The sequence below is a fragment of the Salvia splendens genome, chromosome 12 (assembly GCF_004379255.2).
Source record: "Salvia splendens isolate huo1 chromosome 12, SspV2, whole genome shotgun sequence".
NCBI lineage: Eukaryota > Viridiplantae > Streptophyta > Magnoliopsida > Lamiales > Lamiaceae > Salvia > Salvia splendens.
In genome coordinates, this window is record NC_056043.1 from 31,033,804 (window position 1) to 31,055,712 (window position 21,909).

At 52.5% G+C, this 21,909-nt stretch overlaps 2 protein-coding genes across 2 annotated transcripts; both read right to left on the reverse strand.

Annotated features, from left to right (window-relative positions):
- Positions 1-13,682: 13,682 nt before the first annotated feature.
- LOC121757874 lies at positions 13,683-14,450 on the reverse strand. Its single transcript, XM_042153341.1, has one exon. The coding sequence runs from the start codon at positions 14,448-14,450 to the stop codon at positions 13,683-13,685; it is 768 nt and encodes a 255-aa protein (XP_042009275.1).
- A 3,089-nt stretch (positions 14,451-17,539) lies between these two features.
- LOC121757875 lies at positions 17,540-19,874 on the reverse strand. Its single transcript, XM_042153342.1, has 2 exons — positions 18,438-19,874; positions 17,540-18,061 (listed from the first exon to the last, which is right to left on the reverse strand). The coding sequence occupies exons 1-2, from the start codon at positions 19,872-19,874 to the stop codon at positions 17,540-17,542; spliced, it is 1,959 nt and encodes a 652-aa protein (XP_042009276.1).
- Positions 19,875-21,909: the final 2,035 nt, after the last annotated feature.

Sequence of the window (21,909 nt, forward strand, 5' to 3'; positions counted from 1 at the left end):
ACCAAATCTTGCCGCTTGTGTTCGAGCCGATGAAGGGCAGCCCCACGGCCTTGGAGAACCAGACCGGATCAGGGGTTGTAAGCGGTTCCATTATTGCAAGAAATAACACATTATGACATTTAATCAATCTTTTCAATACGTGTTGGGTTGACGCATTTGCGATCCCCCTCACGTTCCAAAACATGATGTTGTAAGATATCATTAAGAGATGGGGTAATTACCCGAAGGGGAATGAAGGCCCTGCCTGACATTGGATGATTTGTTGCTCTTTGTTCTTTGCGTGATCCTCGGCATCGCTTAGGTGAAGATTACCTCCCCCCGTCTCGCACCCCACTTGCGCGTCCATGACCGAGCCTTCCGCATCCCCACAATTGTCAACATCAAATTCTCCACTCTCCATGAGGGAGTAGTGTTGGTTAGTGCTCATATGGTTTTTCATCGCGAAGAATCCACGTCCCCTCGTCATGGAATGCCGCGCGCCCCCGCTCGAGTTCTCGCGTGTAGACGGGTAAGCCACACGTTTCTCATTGGGGCCTCCCCTCCCCGCCTCCGAATTTTCATGCATTGGCGTCGGTGTCTCAAAGTGCGAATATGGTGGTTCCCTTTGGTTCCCATCCCCGAGCTTTACCCCCATATCGTATGTTCCGCTATGCATTTCACTCCCTCGTGAGGTTCCCCCATTATGTCCTTGTCGCCATGTCTTGCTTTCCTTTCCCACCTTGGTCCGCGGGTTGTGGCTGATTTGGTGGGGCGGTGTGGTAGTTCCTCCTCGGTGGCCTTTCCCTCTTCCCCGTTGCATAGCACGCATCACTCGCATGACCAACATGCTTGCATTCTTGGCAATAAGATGGTATCTTGTCCCACCGCACTTGCTGCACCGTTCTCGACCACAAATATCAAGGATTATTTCTTCGGGAGGCGGTTTTGTGAGGTCTATCTCAATCCAAATTCGAGCGAAGGATAGTCTAGACTTGTTGGCCGTGGCTCGGTCGACTTGGATGGGGGTACCAAGGAGCTTGCCGATGGCGAATAAGGCGGATTGATCAAAGAGGTGGATTGGGAGCCCGATTATATTACACCAAATTGCTGCAATCGGGGACCTCACAATATGCGTCAAATCCGGGGACCATTTGAAAAACCCTCATTGGGTATCAATGAGCCATACGGGTGTTCCCTTTGGTCCTCCTAGAAGTCGTGCATAATCCGACAATCCTCGCATTGAATAAGGATATGTTTAGCGTTAAAGTATTTCCAACTAAAACCACGCCGAAATTTAACACTTTCTAGGGCTTTTTGAATTTAGAGTCCCGTTGGGATAGAATGAGATGTGACTTGAGCCTCCCGAGAAAGATTTGTTCGGAGTCCCAATCAATATCAAAAAGTAGAGCCTTCTTCTGCAAACAACCAAATCTTGCCGCTTGTGTTCGAGCCGATGAAGGGCAGCCCCACGGCCTTGGAGAACCAGACCGGATCAGGGGTTGTAAGCGGTTCCATTATTGCAAGAAATAACACATTATGACATTTAATCAATCTTTTCAATACGTGTTGGGTTGACGCATTTGCGATCCCCCTCACGTTCCAAAACATGATGTTGTAAGATATCATTAAGAGATGGGGTAATTACCCGAAGGGGATGAAGGCCCTGCCTGACATTGGATGATTTGTTGCTCTTTGTTCTTTGCGTGATCCTCGGCATCGCTTAGGTGAAGATTACCTCCCCCCGTCTCGCACCCCACTTGCGCGTCCATGACCGAGCCTTCCGCATCCCCACAATTGTCAACATCAAATTCTCCACTCTCCATGAGGGAGTAGTGTTGGTTAGTGCTCATATGGTTTTTCATCGCGAAGAATCCACGTCCCCTCGTCATGGAATGCCGCGCGCCCCCTCTCGAGTTCCCGCGTGTAGACGGGTAAGCCACACGTTTCTCATTGGGGCCTCCCCTCCCCGCCTCCGAATGTTCATGCATTGGCGTCGGTGTCTCAAAGTGCGAATATGGTGGTTCCCTTTGGTTCCCATCCCCGAGCTTTACCCCCATATCGTATGTTCCGCTATGCATTTCACTCCCCTCGTGAGGTTCCCCCATTATGTCCTTGTCGCCATGTCTTGCTTTCCTTTCCCACCTTGGTCCGCGGGTTGTGGCTGATTTGGTGGGGCGGTGTGGTAGTTCCTCCTCGGTGGCCTTTCCCTCTTCCCCGTTGCATAGCACGCATCACTCGCATGACCAACATGCTTGCATTCTTGGCAATAAGATGGTATCTTGTCCCACCGCACTTGCTGCACCGTTTCTCGACCACAAATATCAAGGATTATTTCTTCGGGAGGCGGTTTTGTGAGGTCTATCTCAATCCAAATTCGAGCGAAGGATAGTCTAGACTTGTTGGCCGTGGCTCGGTCGACTTGGATGGGGGTACCAAGGAGCTTGCCGATGGCGAATAAGGCGGATTGATCAAAGAGGTGGATTGGGAGCCCGATTATATTACACCAAATTGCTGCAATCGGGGACTCACAATATGCGTCAAAATCCGGGGACCATTTGAAAACCCTCATTGGGTATCAATGAGCCATACGGGTGTTCCCTTTGGTCCTCCTAGAAGTCGTGCATAATCCGACAAATCCTCGCATTGAATAAGGATATGTTTAGCGTTAAAGTATTTCCAACTAAAACCACGCCGAAATTTAACACTTTCTAGGGCTTTTTGAATTTAGAGTCCCGTTGGGATAGAATGAGATGTGACTTGAGCCTCCCGAGAAAGATTTGTTCGGAGTCCCAATCAATATCAAAAGTAGAGCCTTCTTCTGCAAACAACCAAATCTTGCCGCTTGTGTTCGAGCCGATGAAGGGCAGCCCCACGGCCTTGGAGAACCAGACCGGATCAGGGGTTGTAAGCGGTTCCATTATTGCAAGAAATAACACATTATGACATTTAATCAATCTTTTCAATACGTGTTGGGTTGACGCATTTGCGATCCCCCTCACGTTCCAAAACATGATGTTGTAAGATATCATTAAGAGATGGGGTAATTACCCGAAGGGGATGAAGGCCCTGCCTGACATTGGATGATTTGTTGCTCTTTGTTCTTTGCGTGATCCTCGGCATCGCTTAGGTGAAGATTACCTCCCCCCGTCTCGCACCCCACTTGCGCGTCCATGACCGAGCCTTCCGCATCCCCACAATTGTCAACATCAAATTCTCCACTCTCCATGAGGGAGTAGTGTTGGTTAGTGCTCATATGGTTTTTCATCGCGAAGAATCCACGTCCCCTCGTCATGGAATGCCGCGCGCCCCCGCTCGAGTTCCCGCGTGTAGACGGGTAAGCCACACGTTTCTCATTGGGGCCTCCCCTCCCCGCCTCCGAATTTTCATGCATTGGCGTCGGTGTCTCAAAGTGCGAATATGGTGGTTCCCTTTGGTTCCCATCCCCGAGCTTTACCCCCATATCGTATGTTCCGCTATGCATTTCACTCCCCTCGTGAGGTTCCCCCATTATGTTCAAAAAGAATTGTAAGTTAGAGAGAGACGCTCTCCCTTCTCTCTAGAATCCCCCACCACGTTTTGAGTTCCCACATCGCCGCCCACCCCATTCTTGCTCGGCTCACCACTGTCGACGGTCCTCCTCACGCCCCCGCTCCACCAGCCACCCACCATCCTCCCGACCTCGGATTCTCACCAACCAACCACTCCCTTGGCTAAGGCACGAACAAAGCTCCGGAGCGGCTGGTGACTCGACTCATTCTCTCGATCATGCCGGAGCGCCTGCCGGATCCCCCCCCGGAGTCAGAAGAACCGCGCACCATCTCGGACCAGCTAATGGTCCTCCGGCCGGCCGAGGACCCTCTCTCGGACCAGCCAATGAATTTCACGTCGGAGGAGTCTCCCTCCATAATTTTTCCCTGCAGGAAAGTGGCGAGGAAAACTTTGAAAATGAAGGTGAAGGCACGGAAAAGTACACCAGCCCCTCCCATCAAAGGCACTGGTCGGAAAAGGTTCGTACCCTCACCGATGCCGGAGGACAAGCAACTTAGGAAGAAGATTGATTTCGGGGCCGAAGGGAGCTCGCCGGTCGGAAGCCCAAAATGCAAAGGCCCCATCTTCCCGACGTCGATGGAGCCCTCCCCTAATCTCAACGGTGAAGATGAAGCTAAGATTAATGAAGAACTTGCCGGCGCCAGAACTGTTGACAACGCTCCGGCCGATGACCTTGCGGCCGGCGCAAACGCGGGGACTGGTGACGGAGGAGAGCACAACCCCCCACATGATGGCTGCTCGGAGAGAGATGGCTCTAGCATGGGTCAAAAGGCCTGGGTGGACGCGCTAGTCAACTTGCCCGAAATGGGCACAACAACAAAATCACTTTCCGAAAGTTCCTTGGCGCCTTGCCACTTCGGAACACCACGTGATGCTGGCCCCAATGCATCCGTTGAGCCCCCAAAACAACAAAAATCTAGCTCCTTTTTGCAGCAACCCAACTTTCCCGAATTGGCTTGGAGACCAAAACCTCCTTCCGAAAGTGGGCTAACTCCTTTCCGTCCCAAGAGCTCACGTGAGACGATTGTCGTGGAGGCCCCAACGCAACCAACAAAGGCCGAAATCATCCACTTAGCCGCCTTGGACTCGGCGGAGATGCTAGACACATTGGTTGCGCAACCTCTCATTACGGCCGGCCACAATCCACTGGAGTTCCCCCTAAACCCTTCGGGATGCATGCAAAGTGTCACACACACACCTCGGGATGGAAATGGACCCTCTCTTGAGGACTTTCCCCCTCTCGAACGAGGACGAACTAGCAAGCTCCGAGCTACGTTTGAGGCTAGTTCGGAACATCATAGTGCGGAGTTCGGCCAGCCGCGACCGAAGTCGAACCCTAACGTCTACCGAGAAAAGCCTTTTATCGAGACGATGAACAAGGCCACGCCTAGTGCCGAGATGGTTGCAGTGACAAGAGACACACCAACACCCAACGATACGCCTATGGATGATGCCGAACAGACCCTCACCGAGAAGGAAAAAGTCGAGAAGATCCACACCGAGAAAGAAAAAGCCGAAAAGCCGAGAATGGAAAAGCCGAGAAGGGCACACAACGGCAACGTAGGTGCCGAGAAGATCCACACCGAGAATGGAGAAGCCGAACTCAACAATCCGAAGAGAAATGGAAACACACCTAAGTCCGCGACGGATGCCGCAACACAAGGGCTGAATGTAGTTAATCAACTTGGGGGGGTAGAAGCTACACTGGGGCCCTCGCCGTGGCCGAAATCGATGGCGGACTTGCTTAGGGGTACCCCGTCGGGCTCGGCGAGTAACACTCTACAAGGCCGGGGTGAAGGCGCCGCAAACCACCCCGGTCGGCCGAAAACGATGGCGGACATGCTCAAAGGCTCGACTGACCCTACCGGCCCCCAAGCCTTTGAACCGGATAAGCTCCAGAACATTGGATTTGCTTCAGTGTCCGACGGCATCCCGGCCATTTACTTCTCCGGAGCGGAAACTCAAAAGCTTGCTGAGAGCATGGGACACGCCATTGTGGGTAAGTTTTCTCACTCTATCCCTACGGGACTGCAAATCCAAAAGACCCTCGACAATATTAAACTTCGGTGTGGATTTAGTTGGAAGTACATTAATGCTAAACATATTCTCATTCAATGCGAGGACTTGGCGGACTATGCCCGAATCCTTGGAGGCCCAAGGGGTACGCCCGTTTGGCTCATTGACCGACACCCGATGAGGGTCTTCAAATGGTCCCCGGACTTTGATGCTTACTGCGAGTCCCCCATTGCGGCAATCTGGTGCAACCTAATTGGCCTCCCCATTCACCTTTTCGACCAATCCGCCTTATTCGCCATCGGCAAGCTTCTCGGCAATCCAATACAAATTGATCGAGCCACGGCAAACAAGACTCGGCTTTCATTTGCCCGAATCTGCGTCGAGATAGACATCACAAAACCACCTACCGAAGAGATAATCCTCGATCTTGGTGGGCGAGAAACGGTGCAGCGAGTCCGATGGGACAAGATACCATCATATTGCCGAGAATGCAAACATGTCGGCCATGCAAGTGAGGTGTGCTATGCGACGGGCAAGAAGGAACGGCCGCCAAAGAGAAACTACCACAACGGCCCGCCAAAACAGCCACAACCCGAGAGACAGACCGAGAAGGGGAAGCAAGATATGGGGAAGAATGCCTCCAGCTCCAACGAATGGAAACATCAGGGGAAGAAGCAAGGCAAGGCCGGTGATCGACCAAACAATAACAAAACAATGGGGAGGACTCCGGTGATACTTCCTGGGAGGGACCGAACTCCAAGGGTGACTCTACTTTGGGGAGCGGACCGAGCTCCGGAACTCAGAATGCCGGGCTTATTGCCGGGATCGAGATTGGGAAGTCCCCACCGAACCGGGGGAATCCATTGCATCCCACCACCGAACCACCAACACCACGTGGGAACATGGACGTGGAGTGGGGCTCCCCCATTGCGAGGAGCTTGGTCTCACCAGTTCGGCGAGGGAATCCGAGAGGAGGCGCGCGCCATGCTTTGACAAGGGGGCGTGGGTTCTTCTCGGCAAAGAACCACATGAGCACTAACCAATATTATACTCTCATGGAGAACGGAGAATTTGATGTTGAGAATTGTGGGGATGCGGACGAAGACCTTATGGAATTGCATGTGGGGGCCGAGAAGTTAGGAGGCAACAGTTCGGCCGAGGACGCCGAGGAGGTCGCTCCGAACAAAGAGCAACACCGTACTGATTATCAAGGAGGGCCTTCAACCTCTTTGGGTACGCACCCTTCTTGTTAATAATGTCGTACAATCTCATGTTTTGGAACGTGAGGGGGATCGCGAATGCGCCCACTCAAAACGTTCTGAAAAGACTAATTGGTTGTCATAATGTTTTATTTCTTGCAATAATGGAACCGCTCACACAACCGGACCCGGACCGTTTCTCTAAGGCCTTGGGGCTGTCCTTCATTGGTTCGAACATGAACGAGAAGATTTGGATGTTTGCGGAAGAGGGGTCCAATTTTGATATTGAGGTTGACTCGGAACAAATTCTCCACGGGTACCTCAAATCCCACCGCCTTGCTAGGCCGGTGGCCATCTCAGCCGTGTACGCCAAATGTACAAGGGCTGAAAGACATCACCTATGGGACAAGATGAGAGAGATTGCCGGGCCTCTTGAGGGAACACCTTGGATCATCGGTGGCGATTTCAACACCATGCTATCTCATCAAGACAGAGTTGGAAGTGATACCAACCGGCAAGCCGAGATGGTAGATTTTGCGGAGGCAACGGAAGATTGTAGGCTGCTTGACCCTGGTTTTGATGGAGCGGCATTCACTTGGGCCAAGAATGGCCTTTTTGAAAGGTTGGATAGAGTGCTTGTCAGCGAGGATTGGACTAAGACCTTCGAGGCTACTCGGGTTACGAACCTCCCCCGGATTGCCTCGGACCATGGACCAATTCTTGTCAGGTGCACGAAGATGAACACATCCGCTGGAGCCAAGGCTTTCAGGTTCCAGAACATGTGGATCCGACATGAAGGATTCATGGCCGTAGTGCAAAAAGCATGGGAGGAGCCCACGGGGGCGGGTGGAATCCTAAACATTCAAATCAAGCAGGCCAGAGTTAAAAAGGCCCTTAAGGAGTGGAACAAAGAGGTTTTTGGAAACATTCATGCTAATCTAAAAGAAAAGGAGGAAGAAATTGCTTTGGCCCAATCTTGTTTCGAAGCAAGGCCGACCCCGGATCACAGGACAGCGATCAACAAACACATTGCCGAGTACATCCTTTTGCTGAAAATGGAAGAAGATTTTTGGCGACAGAAGGCAGCTCTGAGGTGGCTTGCCGAGGGAGACAAAAATACCCGGTTCTACCAAAGCTGGGTGAAACAAAAGAGGGTTCGTCTCCGCATCCATTCAATACGTGTCAATGGGCAGGAGCTCACCGAGGGAAGCCGAGATTAAAAAGTCCGCAGTGGAGTTCTTCCAACAACTCCTTGCCCCCAACAATCCGACACTTGAAGATCCAGACCTCGACCTAATCCAGCAGGTCCACTCAGCCGAGCAGTTCGCTGACATCGCAGATGCTCCAAGTGCGGACGAGGTCAGGAGTGCCACCTTTTGCATTTCCGGAGATAGTGCACCCGGACCCGACGGCTTCTCGGCCACCTTCTATCAAGCCTGCTGGCCTATTGTGGGACCGGAGGTAGTGGACGCAATCAGACAGTTCTTCAGAGGGGCCTTCCTGCCGAGGAGCATCACGGCCACAAGCATTGTCCTTATCCCAAAGAAGGCTTCGCCGGAATCATGGACCGACTACCGACCCATCAGTCTCTGCAATGTTTTAAACAAGATCATTACCAAGGTACTCACCTCTCGACTCTCTCCTTTCCTCCCACAGGTCATCTCCCCAAACCAAAGTGGATTTGTCAAAGGTCGGCTCCTTAACGACAACGCACTTCTGGCTCAAGAGATGTTCCATGAGCTTGCTAGATGCTCCCCAGCGCCTAATGTGGCAGTAAAGATTGACATGGCTAAAGCCTATGATAGGGTCCAATGGCCATTCCTCTTCAAAGTTTTACGCTGTATGGGTTTCCCGGATTCATGGATTTCACTTATGGAGAGGTGTATTGGGTGTTGCTGGTTCTCGGTCCTTGTTAACGGGGCACCCTCGGGCTTCTTTAGATCAACTCGAGGACTTCGGCAAGGAGACCCGATCTCCCCTGCTCTGTTCGTAATCGCGGCGGACTACCTGTCCCGAGCATTAGATAAGCTCATCCTCGGCCAAAAGGACATGACGTTCAAAGCCTCCCGGAGATGCATGGAGATCAGCCATCTAGCCTATGCGGACGACATTATCATCTTCACTCAAGCGGCGGCAAATCCTATGCGCCGGCTAAGAGCCTGTCTCGAAAAATATGAAAGAGTCTCCGGCCAACAAGTCAGCCTCGCCAAGAGTAATTTCTATATTGCCGAGGCCCATGAACACTGGGCAAACTCGATCCAGGCGGAAGGAGGCTTCTCTAGAGGGGCCTTTCCTTTTCTCTATCTCGGTGTCCCTATCTACCGTGGTGTCAAGCGCACGGACATGTTCCTCTTTCTACGGGAAAAGATTGCAAGAAGGATCTCAGGATGGGCACACCGTCACCTATCCTTTGGAGGAAGGCTTACGTTGATTAAGAGCACTCTTGAAGCGATCCCCTTGCACATCTTTCAAGCCGTCGAGCCCACGGCCGGTACCCTCAAGCAACTTGATCAACAAATGGCCCGATTCTTTTGGGGGTCTACGAATGAAAAGAAGCGGACCCATTGGATTGGATGGGAACAAATGTGCCGGCCCACTGATGAAGGAGGCCTTGGGATCCGAAAAACTATGGAGGTCCTCCACGCTTTCAATATCAAACTGTGGTGGCGATTTCGGGAGCAAAACTCCCTTTGGGCAAGATACATGATGGCAAAATATTGCTCCAACTCCACACCGCTCACCTTGAGATTGCCGAGCAGGAGTAGCCCTACGTGGAGAAGGCTCTCAAGAGCATGGCCCCTCGCGCAACCGCACATGAGATGGCTAGTGGGACAAGGGGACATCTACTTCTGGGATGACATTTGGCTTGGCAATAGCCCTCTGAGGGAACTTAGCCTTGATGATAGGGGAAGACCAACCACCCGGGTCTCGGAGTTCATTACAAATGGTGGTTGGGATGTGCCCAAGCTTCAACTCCTTCACAATCAGGCCGGCCTCCCTCAGCATGTTATCGATGGCATCATTAATACACCGATCCTCCATGACGAACAGGATATCCCGAGGTGGAACCTCTCTAAGCATGGGGAATTCACGGTGGCTTCGACATGGGACACACTTCGAGGACGAAACCCGATCATCCATGGTTTGGGGGACGTTTGGAAGGTAGGCCTCACCAACTCAATAGCCATCTTTATCTGGAGGCTTCTCTCCAATCGGGTGCCGGTTGACACGAAACTTCAGTGGCGGGAGATTGAGCTAGCTTCTAAGTGCCAATGCTGCCCCCACAGACCGAACACTGAGTCACTCCAACACCTCTTCATCCAGGGATATGGAGCTCGCAGAGTATGGAGTGAGTTCGACGGCTGGTTCACAGGCCCGTTCCCACGCATCCATATCAATGACACAATCCCTACGAGAATCGAAGTGTGGGCGCGATGGTGCCAACAGCCGAACAAGAAACATCTTAGCCGAGCCACTCCATACCTCATCCTTTGGTTTATTTGGTCGGAGAGAAACAGGAGCCGCCACCAAGGCACACAGTTTAAACCACAAAACGTGGTATGGCAGGTCCACATGTTCATTCGGAATGCTATGTCTAATGGAAGCTTGAAGCCGAAACATTGGAAGGGAGTTAAACTTGGAATCAATATTCCTCAACAAGCGGCGGCAATCAGGGCGCTACCCCTAGCCATGGCAATCAAATGGAACCCCCCGGATCAGCCGTGGATAAAGCTCAACACGGATGGCTCCTATAATGAAGCGAACGGCAGTACAGGGGCTGGCGGGATTATTCGAGACCACTCGGGTAAGATGCTCGTCGCCGTCAGCACACCCCTTGAAGCCCACTCGGCGTTAGAAGCGGAGCTGTTGGCCATGATCCACGGGCTAAATATAGCCAAGGAATACGGCCTACCAATCTGGATTGAGTCAGATGCAGAGCAAGCAATCAAATTGGTCAATGGGACGGGATGGGGGCCGGCACTCGCTCGGCAAGCGGTGGCGCAACTAACCATTCTCAAACGCCAACTCAAATTCCGAGCCACCTTCATACACAGGGAGGGGAACAAAGCGGCGGACTTCCTTGCGAAAATGGGGCTAGTCCAAGACAGTGGCCTACGAATGCACTACAACTCAGCACCGAGAGAACTATTGGACTTGGTTAGATTGGACGAGATGGGAGTGTCGCACATCCGAAACCTAGACGGGGACGGGCATCAAAGTTGATCATGAGACGACGGGAGACAATAGTGACTAGCTTTGTGGTTAATTGTTTTTTGGAAAGGAGTATGATGAGGTCCGAACCTTGTGGGATCGGACCGCATACTACTCTTGATTTTGTTACGGCACACCACTTTTGGGTGTGGCCACGCCTTGTAATTATCTCTTGTGGAAATATAGGGATGAGGGACCCACGAACCCTCCACCGTAGAGGTGTTTGATTAAAAAAAAAAAAAAAAAAAAAAAAAAAAAAAAAAAAAAAAAAAGAGGTTCCCCCATTATGTCCTTGTCGCCATGTCTTGCTTTCCTTTCCCACCTTGGTCCGCGGGTTGTGGCTGATTTGGTGGGGCGGTGTGGTAGTTCCTCCTCGGTGGCCTTTCCCTCTTCCCCGTTGCATAGCACGCATCACTCGCATGACCAACATGCTTGCATTCTTGGCAATAAGATGGTATCTTGTCCCACCGCACTTGCTGCACCGTTTCTCGACCACAAATATCAAGGATTATTTCTTCGGGAGGCGGTTTTGTGAGGTCTATCTCAATCCAAATTCGAGCGAAGGATAGTCTAGACTTGTTGGCCGTGGCTCGGTCGACTTGGATGGGGGGTACCAAGGAGCTTGCCGATGGCGAATAAGGCGCATTGATCAAAGAGGTGGATTGGGAGCCCGATTATATTACACCAAATTGCTGCAATCGGGGACTCACAATATGCGTCGAAATCCGGGGACCATTTGAAAATCCTCATTGGGTGACGATCAATGAGCCATACGGGTGTTCCCTTTGGTCCTCCGAGAAGTCGTGCATAATCCGACAAATCCTCGCATTGAATAAGGATATGTTTAGCGTTAAAGTAATTCCAACTAAAACCACGCCGAAATTTAACACTTTCTAGGGCTTTTTGAATTTGGAGTCCCGTTGGGATAGAATGAGAAAACTTACCCACAATGGCGTGCCCCATGCTTTCGGCCAGCTTTTGCGTTTCGGCCCCGGAGAAGTAGATGGTCGGGATGCCATTGGACACAGAGGCAAAGCCAATGTTATTAAGCTTTTCCGGCTCGAAGGCTTGAGGGCCCTTTGGGTCGTTAGATCCTTTAAGGAGGTCCGCCATCGACTTCGGCTTGCCGGGGTGGCCCGAGGGCGGCACGCCCCCCCCCCCCCTGTTGGGTGCCGATATTCGGACCCCATGGTGCGGCTGTTTGTTTTGGGATGTCCATTGCCGTCGGCTGGGTTGATGCTCTCGAACTCACGCCCTCCCCCTCGGCTTCACAATGGTTGGCCATAGCCATGCTTAGGTTCACCTCGGCCAAGGGAGGGTAAACACTTGTGCCGGCGCTTTGTAGCGGTTGGTTTCCCCACTTCGTCCGAACCCCAAGTTGGCGTCCCTTGGGTGTGACTTTCCGGCTTCAAAGGTGTATCGTATTTTGAGTGTCCTACCTTTTCCAAGGGGGGGAAAATCCTCATACGATGGGTTGTGTGTCGCCGCACTCGAAGGCATTGCTGGTTCAATTCTCGGCTGGCGAGTATTGTATGGCTCCGGTGCCACGGGTTCGGTTTCCGGCGGCCCAGCGGTTAGAAGTGGTTGCGCGGCCAAGGCATCCATCATTTCCGCCGAGTCCAAAGAGGCTAGGTGGATGAGCTCCGCCTCCTTTGGTAGCTTAGGGTTCTCAACTTCGATGGGTTCACGTGAACCTTTGGTTCGGAAAGGCACAAAAGCACTTTCGGAAGTTAGTTTTGTTCCTATAGCTGAATTGGGTAACTTGCCTTGCTGCAAAAAGGATGTCATATTTGGTTGTTTTGAGGCTTCAACGGCTCCTTGTGGACCAGCAGCACGTGATGTCCCAGCTTGGCAAAGCGCCAATTGACTTTCGAAGGGTGGAAGTGTTGGTGTGGCCAATTCGGGCAAGTTGACTATCTCGGCCTCCAAAGCTCCCTGTCCCATTCTAGGACCATCTCTCACCACTCGCACATCATGGAGGCTGGAGTCCCCACCATCGGCGATGACCCCCCCAACACCGTCGGACTCATGGCCGGCGGCTGAGCCACCCATGGCCGAATCAGCGTCGGCGTGGGCCTTGATGCGCATTCTTTCACTTTCAGCGTTGGGACATGGAGGGGGCTTGTCCGGCGGTTGGCTATCACTTGCGAGTTGGCCGGAGCTCGCGGGGAAGATGACCGTTTTGCACTTGAGATTTCCGGCGAAGGCGCCATCTTCGTCACCAAAAGAAAGTTTCTTTCGTAGTTGTTTATCCTCCGGGAGTGGGGAGAGGATGAAGCGTTTCCGGCCATCTCCCTTCGAAGGAGGAGCCGGAGTATTCTTGCGGGCCTTGTACCTCGCCTTGCTCTCCTTCACTTTCATGGCTTTAGTCGGAGGTTTGGGTAGCTCCTCCTCGGGGGACCGAAAGACCATTTGCTGGTCCGTGAGTTCGCGCGCTTCCTCGAAAGCAGGTTCGGGGTCCGGTTGGGGGTCCGGCATGTCCGGCCGTGGAGCAAAGACCGGCGTAGATGCAAGTGGACAAGCTCTTGTGAGGATCAGCCGGTTCGGGGGATAGGGGACAACCACCAAGGAGGGTGATGAACGGTGAAGAACCGTCGGAGGAGGGAGTGGTGCTTGGCATGGGTCGGCTAATGTCGTCGGGTGGCGAGGTGGTGGTGGGAGGTTGGCGGCGGAGGTCAAAGGTGGGGCAATAGGGTGGAGTATTTTAGAGAGAAGGAGGAGCTTCTCTCAAAAGGTCCCGAAAACCTCTTTGTTCCACTCCTTTAGTGCTCTTTTAACTCTGGAATGTTTAATTTGGATGTTTAGAAGGCCTCCCGCCCCAGTGGGCTCTTCCCATGCATTCTTAACTACAGCCAAAAATCCCTCATGTCGGATCCACGTGTTCTGGAACCTGAATGCCTTCCCCCCGATGGCAATGTTCGACATTTTGCATCGTGCTAGGACTGGTCTGTGGTCCGAGGTGATTCGTGGGAGGTTCGTTACTCGGGTGGCCTCGAAGACCCTAGTCCAAGCCTCATTAACAAGCACTTTATCCTGCCGTTCAAATAGACCGTTTTTGGCCCAAGTAAATTCCGCCCCATCGAACCCTGGGTCCACGAGTCGGCAATCCTCAATTGCCTCTGCAAAATCGACCATCTCGGCCTGCCGGTTGGTTTCGCTCCCATTTCTGTCCCGGTGGGATAGAATGGTGTTGAAGTCACCATCTATAATCCATGGTATTCCCTCGAGGGTTCCAGCGATCTCTCTGATCTTATCCCACAAAAGGTATCTCTCAGATCTTGTGCATTTGGCGTACACGGCCGAGATAGCTAGAGGGCTAGCAATGCGATGTGACTTGAGCCTCCCGTGAAAGATTTGTTCGGAGTCCCAATCAATATCAAAAGTAGAGCCTTCTTCCGCAAACAACCAAATCTTGCCGCTTGTGTTCGAGCCGATGAAGGGCAGCCCCACGGCCTTGGAGAACCGGACCGGATCAGGGGTTGTAAGCGGTTCCATTATTGCAAGAAATAACACATTATGACATTTAATCAGTCTTTTCAATACTTGTTGGGTTGACGCATTTGCGATCCCCCTCACGTTCCAAAACATGATGTCGTAAGATATCATTAAGAGATGGGGTAATTACCCGAAGGGGATGAAGGCCCTGCCTGACATTGGATGATTTGTTGCTCTTTGTTCTTTGCGTGATCCTCGGCATCGCTTAGGTGAAGATTGCCTCCCCCCGTCTCGCACCCCACTTGCGCGTCCATGACCGAGCCTTCCGCATCCCCACAATTGTCAACATCAAATTCTCCACTCTCCATGAGGGAGTAGTGTTGGTTAGTGCTCATATGGTTTTTCATCGCGAAGAATCCACGTCCCCTTGTCATGGAATGCCGCGCGCCCCCTCTCGAGTTCCCGCGTGTAGACGGGTAAGCCACACGTTTCTCATTGGGGCCTTCCCTCCCCGCCTCTGAATGTTCATGCATTGGCGTCGGTGTCTCAAAGTGCGAATATGGTGGTTCCCTTTGGTTCCCATCCCCGAGCTTTACCCCCATATCGTATGTTCCGCTATGCATTTCACTCCCCTCGTGAGGTTCCCCCATTATGTCCGGTCCCTCCCAAATTGTTTCAACGGCACCTTCTCCAAGTGAGTTGTTGCTTGATCTATCACCCGCCTTTCCTTTTTTCCTTCCTTGGCGTTTCCATTCATTTGAGTTAGGGGCGCTTGTCGCCATGTCTTGCTTTCCATTCCCACCTTGGTCCGCGGGTTGTGGCTGATTTGGTGGAGCGGTGTGGTAGTTCCTCCTCGGTGGCCTTTCCCCGTTGCATAGCACGCATCACTCGCATGACCAACATGCTTGCATTCTTGGCAATAAGATGGTATCTTGTCCCACCGCACTTGCTGCACCGTTTCTCGACCACAAATATCAAGGATTATTTCTTCGGGAGGCGGTTTTGTGATGTCTATCTCAATGCAAATTCGAGCGAAGGATAGTCTAGACTTGTTGGCCGTGGCTCGGTCGACTTGGATGGGGGTACCAAGGAGCTTGCCGATGGCGAATAAGGCGGATTGATCAAAGAGGTGGATTGGGAGCCCGATTATATTACACCAAATTGCTGCAATCGGGGACTCACAATATGCTTCGAAATCTGGGGACCATTTGAAAACCCTCATTGGGTGACGATCAATGAGCCATACGGGTGTTCCCTTTGGTCCTCCGAGAAGTCGTGCATAATCCGACAAATCCTCGCATTGAATAAGGATATGTTTAGCGTTAAAGTATTTCCAACTAAAACCACGCCGAAATTTAACACTTTCTAGGGCTTTTTGAATTTGGAGTCCCGTTGGGATAGAATGAGAAAACTTACCCACAATGGCGTGCCCCATGCTTTCGGCCAGCTTTTGCGTTTCTGCCCCGGAGAAGTAGATGGTCGGGATGCCATTGGACACGGAGGCTAAGCCAATGTTATTAAGCTTTTCCGGCTCGAAGGCTTGATGGCCATTTGGGTCGTTGGATCCTTTAAGGAGGTCCGCCATCGACTTCGGCTTGCCGGGGTAGCCCGAGGGCGGCACCCCCCCCCCCCTTGTTGGGTGCCGATATTCGGACCCCATGGTGCGGCTGTTTGTTTTGGGATGTCCATTGCCGTCGGCTGGGTCGATGCTCTCGAACTCACGCCCTCCCCCTCGGCTTCACAATGGTTGGCCATAGCCATGCTTAGGTTCACCTCGGCCAAGGGAGGGTTAACACTTGTGCCGGCGCTTTGTAGCGGTTGGTTTCCCCACTTCGTCCGAACCCCAAGTTGAGCGTCCCTTGGGTGTGACTTTCCGGCTTCAAAGGTGTATCGTATTTTGAGTGTCCTACCTTTTCCAAGGGGGGGAAAATCCTCATACGATGGGTTGTGTGTCGCCGCACTCGAAGGCATTGCTGGTTCAATTCTCGGCTGGCGAGTATTGTATGGCTCCGGTGCCATGGGTTAGGTTTCCGGCGGCCCAGCGGTTAGAAGTGGTTGCGCGGCCAAGGCATCCATCATTTCCGCCGAGTCCAAACCGGCTAGGTGGATGAGCTCCGCCTCCTTTGGTAGCTTAGGGTTCTCAACTTCGATGGGTTCACGTGAACCTTTGGTGCGGAAAGGCACAAAAGCACTTTCGGAAGTTAGTTTTGTCCCTATAGCTGAATTGGGTAACTTGCCTTGCTGCAAAAAGGATGTCATATTTGGTTGTTTTGAGGCTTCAACAGCTCCTTGTGGACCAGCAGCACGTTATGTCCCAGCTTGGCAAGGCGCCAATTGACTTTCGAAGGGTGGAAGTGTTGGTGTGGCCAATTCGGGCAAGTTGACTATCTCGGCCTCCAAAGCTCCCTGTCCCATTCTAGGACCATCTCTCACCACTCTCACATCATGGAGGCTGGAGTCCCCACCATCGGCGATGACCCCCCCAACACCGTCGGACTCATGGCCGGCGGCTGAACCACCCATGGACGAATCAGCGTCGGCGTGGGCCTTAATGCGCATTCTTTCACTTTCAGCATTGGGACATGGAGGGGCTTGTCCGGCGGTTGGCTATCACTTGCGAGTTGGCCAGAGCTCGCGGGGAAGATGACCGTTTTGCAATTGAGATTTCCGGCGAAGGCGCCATCTTCGTCACCAAAAGAAAGTTTCTTTCGTAGTTGTTTATCCTCCGGGAGTGGGGAGAGGATGAAGCGTTTCCGGCCATCTCCCTTCGAAGGAGGAGCCGGAGTATTCTTGCGGGCCTTGTACCTTGCCTTGCTCTCTTTCACTTTCATGGCTTTAGTCGGAGGTTTGGGTAGCTCCTCCTCGGGGGACCGAAAGACCATTTGCTGGTCCGTGAGTTCGCGCGCTTCCTCGAAAGCAGGTTCAGGGTCCGGTTGGGGGTCTGGCATGTCCGGCCGTAGAGCAAAGACCGGCGTAGATGCGAGTGGACAAGCTCTTGTGAGGATCAGCCGGTTCGGGGGATTGGGGAGTGGTGCGTGGCATGGGTCGGCTAATGTCGTCGGGTGGCGAGGTGGTGGTGGGAGGTTGGCGGCGGAGGTCAAAGGTGGGGCAATAGGGTGGAGTATTTTAGAGAGAAGGAGGAGCTTCTCTCAAAAGGTCCCGAAAACCTCTTTGTTCCACTCCTTTAGTGCTCTTTTAACTCTGGAATGTTTAATTTGGATGTTTAGAAGGCCGCCCGCCCCAGTGGGCTCTTCCCATGCATTCTTAACTACAGCCAAAAATCCCTCATGTCGGATCCACGTGTTCTGGAACCTGAATGCCTTCCCCCCGATGGCAATGTTCGACATTTTGCATCGTGCTAGGACTGGTCTGTGGTCCGAGGTGATTCGTGGGAGGTTCGTTACTCGGGTGGCCTCGAAGACCCTAGTCCAAGCCTCATTAACAAGCACTCTATCCTGCCGTTCAAATAGACCGTTTTTGGCCCAAGTAAATTCCGCCCCATCGAACCCTGGGTCCACGAGTCGGCAATCCTCAATTGCCTCTGCAAAATCGACCATCTCGGCCTGCCGGTTGGTGTCGCTCCCAGTTCTGTCCCGGTGGGATAGAATGGTGTTGAAGTCACCACCTATAATCCATGGTATTCCCTCGAGGATTCCAGCGATCTCTCTCATCTTATCCCACAAAAGGTATCTCTCAGATCTTGTACATTTGGCGTACACGGCCGAGATAGCTAGAGGGCTAGCAATGCGATGTGACTTGAGCCTCCCGTGAAAGAATTGTTCGGAGTCCCAATCAATATCAAAAGTAGAGCTTTATTCCGCAAACAACCAAATCTTGCCGCTTGTGTTCGAGCCGATGAAGGGCAGCCCCACAGCCTTGGAGAACCGGACCGGATCAGGGGTTGTAAGCGGTTCCATTATTGCAAGAAATAACACATTATGACATTTAATCAATCTTTTCAATACGTGTTGGGTTGACGCATTTGCGATCCCACTCACGTTCCAAAACATGATGTTGTAAGATATCATTAAGAGATGGGGTAATTACCCGAAGGGGATGAAGGCCCTGCCTGACATTGGATGATTTGTTGCTCTTTGGTTCCCATCCCCGAGCTTTACCCCCATATCGTATGTTCTTTGCGTGATCCTCGGCATCGCTTAGGTGAAGATTGCCTCCCCCCGTCTCGCACCCCACTTGCGCGTCCATGACCGAGCCTTCCGCATCCCCACAATAGTCAACATCAAATTCTCCACTCTCCATGTGGGAGTAGTGTTGGTTAGTGCTCATATGGTTTTTCATCGCGAAGAATCCACGTCCCGTCGTCATGGAATTCCGCGCGCCCCCGCTCGAGTTCCCACGTGTAGACGGGTAAGCCACACGTTTCACATTGGGGCCTCCCCTCCCCGCCTCCGAATGTTCATGCATTGGCGTCGGTGTCTCAAAGTGCGAATATGGTGGTTCCCTTTGGTTCCCATCCCCGAGCTTTACCCCCATATCGTATGTTCCGCTATGCATTTCACTCCCCTCGTGAGGTTCCCCCATTATGTCCGGTCCCACCCAAATTGTTTCAACGGCACCTTCTCCAAGTGAGTTGTTGCTTGATCTATCACCCGCCTTTCCTTTTTTCCTTCCTTGGCGTTTCCATTCATTAGAGTTAGGGGCGCTTGTCGCCATGTCTTGCTTTCCATTCCCACCTTGGTACGCGGGTTGTGGCTGACTTGGTGGAGCGGTGTGGTAGTTCCTCCTCGGTGGCCTTTCCCTCTTCCCCGTTGCATAGCACGCATCACTCGCATGACCAACATGCTTGCATTCTTGGCAATAAGATGGTATCTTGTCCCACCGCACTTGCTGCACCGTTTCTCGACCACAAATATCAAGGATTATTTCTTCGGGAGGCGGTTTTGTGATGTCTATCTCAATGCAAATTCGAGCGAAGGATAGTCTAGACTTGTTGGCCGTGGCTCGGTCGACTTGGATGGGGGTACCAAGGAGCTTGCCGATGGCGAATAAGGCGGATTGATCAAAGAGGTGGATTGGGAGCCCGATTATATTACACCAAATTGCTGCAATCGGGGACTCACAATATGCTTCGAAATCTGGGGACCATTTGAAAACCCTCATTGGGTGACGATCAATGAGCCATACGGGTGTTCCCTTTGGTCCTCCGAGAAGTCGTGCACAATCCGACAAATCCTCGCATTGAATAAGGATATGTTTAGCGTTAAAGTATTTCCAACTAAAACCACGCCGAAATTTAACACTTTCTAGGGCTTTTTGAATTTGGAGTCCCGTTGGGATAGAATGAGAAAACTTACCCACAATGGCGTGCCCCATGCTTTCGGCCAGCTTTTGCGTTTCTGCCCCGGAGAAGTAGATGGTCGGGATGCCATTGGACACGGAGGCTAAGCCAATGTTATTAAGCTTTTCCGGCTCGAAGGCTTGATGGCCATTTGGGTCGTTGGATCCTTTAAGGAGGTCCGCCATCGACTTCGGCTTGCCGGGGTAGCCCGAGGGCGGCACCCCCCCCCCCCCTTGTTGGGTGCCGATATTCGGACCCCATGGTGCGGCTGTTTGTTTTGGGATGTCCATTGCCGTCGGCTGGGTCGATGCTCTCGAACTCACGCCCTCCCCCTCGGCTTCACAATGGTTGGCCATAGCCATGCTTAGGTTCACCTCGGCCAAGGGAGGGTTAACACTTGTGCCGGCGCTTTGTAGCGGTTGGTTTCCCCACTTCGTCCGAACCCCAAGTTGAGCGTCCCTTGGGTGTGACTTTCCGGCTTCAAAGGTGTATCGTATTTTGAGTGTCCTACCTTTTCCAAGGGGGGGAAAATCCTCATACGATGGGTTGTGTGTCGCCGCACTCGAAGGCATTGCTGGTTCAATTCTCGGCTGGCGAGTATTGTATGGCTCCGGTGCCATGGGTTAGGTTTCCGGCGGCCCAGCGGTTAGAAGTGGTTGCGCGGCCAAGGCATCCATCATTTCCGCCGAGTCCAAACCGGCTAGGTGGATGAGCTCCGCCTCCTTTGGTAGCTTAGGGTTCTCAACTTCGATGGGTTCACGTGAACCTTTGGTGCGGAAAGGCACAAAAGCACTTTCGGAAGTTAGTTTTGTCCCTATAGCTGAATTGGGTAACTTGCCTTGCTGCAAAAAGGATGTCATATTTGGTTGTTTTGAGGCTTCAACAGCTCCTTGTGGACCAGCAGCACGTGATGTCCCAGCTTGGCAAGGCGCCAATTGACTTTCGAAGGGTGGAAGTGTTGGTGTGGCCAATTCGGGCAAGTTGACTATCTCGGCCTCCAAAGCTCCCTGTCCCATTCTAGGACCATCTCTCACCACTCTCACATCATGGAGGCTGGAGTCCCCACCATCGGCGATGACCCCCCCAACACCGTAGGACTCATGGCCGGCGGCTGAACCACCCTTGGACGAATCAGCGTCGGCGTGGGCCTTAATGCGCATTCTTTCACTTTCAGCATTGGGGCATGGAGGGGCTTGTCCGGCGGTTGGCTATCACTTGCGAGTTGGCCAGAGCTCGCGGGGAAGATGACCGTTTTGCAATTGAGATTTCCGGCGAAGGCGCCATCTTCGTCACCAAAAGAAAGTTTCTTTCGTAGTTGTTTATCCTCCGGGAGTGGGGAGAGGATGAAGCGTTTCCGGCCATCTCCCTTCGAAGGAGGAGCCGGAGTATTCTTGCGGGCCTTGTACCTTGCCTTGCTCTCTTTCATTTTCATGGCTTTAGTCGGAGGTTTGGGTAGCTCCTCCTCGGGGGACCGAAAGACCATTTGCTGGTCCGTGAGTTCGCGCGTTTCCTCGAAAGCAGGTTCAGGGTCTGGCATGTCCGGCCGTGGAGCAAAGACCGGCGTAGATGCGAGTGGACAAGCTCTTGTGAGGATCAGCCGGTTCGGGGGATTGGGGAGTGGTGCGTGGCATGGGTCGGCTAATGTCGTTGGGTGGCGAGGTGGTGGTGGGAGGTTGGCGGCGGAGGTCAAAGGTGGGGCAATAGGGTGGAGTATTTTAGAGAGAAGGAGGAGCTTCTCTCAAAAGGTCCCGAAAACCTCTTTGTTCCACTCCTTTAGTGCTCTTTTAACTCTGGAATGTTTAATTTGGATGTTTAGAAGGCCGCCCGCCCCAGTGGGCTCTTCCCATGCATTCTTAACTACAGCCAAAAATCCCTCATGTCGGATCCACGTGTTCTGGAACCTGAATGCCTTCCCCCCGATGGCAATGTTCGACATTTTGCATCGTGCTAGGACTGGTCTGTGGTCCGAGGTGCTTCGTGGGAGGTTCGTTACTCGGGTGGCCTCGAAGACCCTAGTCCAAGCCTCATTAACAAGCACTCTATCCTGCCGTTCAAATAGACCGTTTTTGGCCCAAGTAAATTCCGCCCCATCGAACCCTGGGTCCACGAGTCGGCAATCCTCAATTGCCTCTGCAAAATCGACCATCTCGGCCTGCCGGTTGGTGTCGCTCCCAGTTCTGTCCCGGTGGGATAGAATGGTGTTGAAGTCACCACCTATAA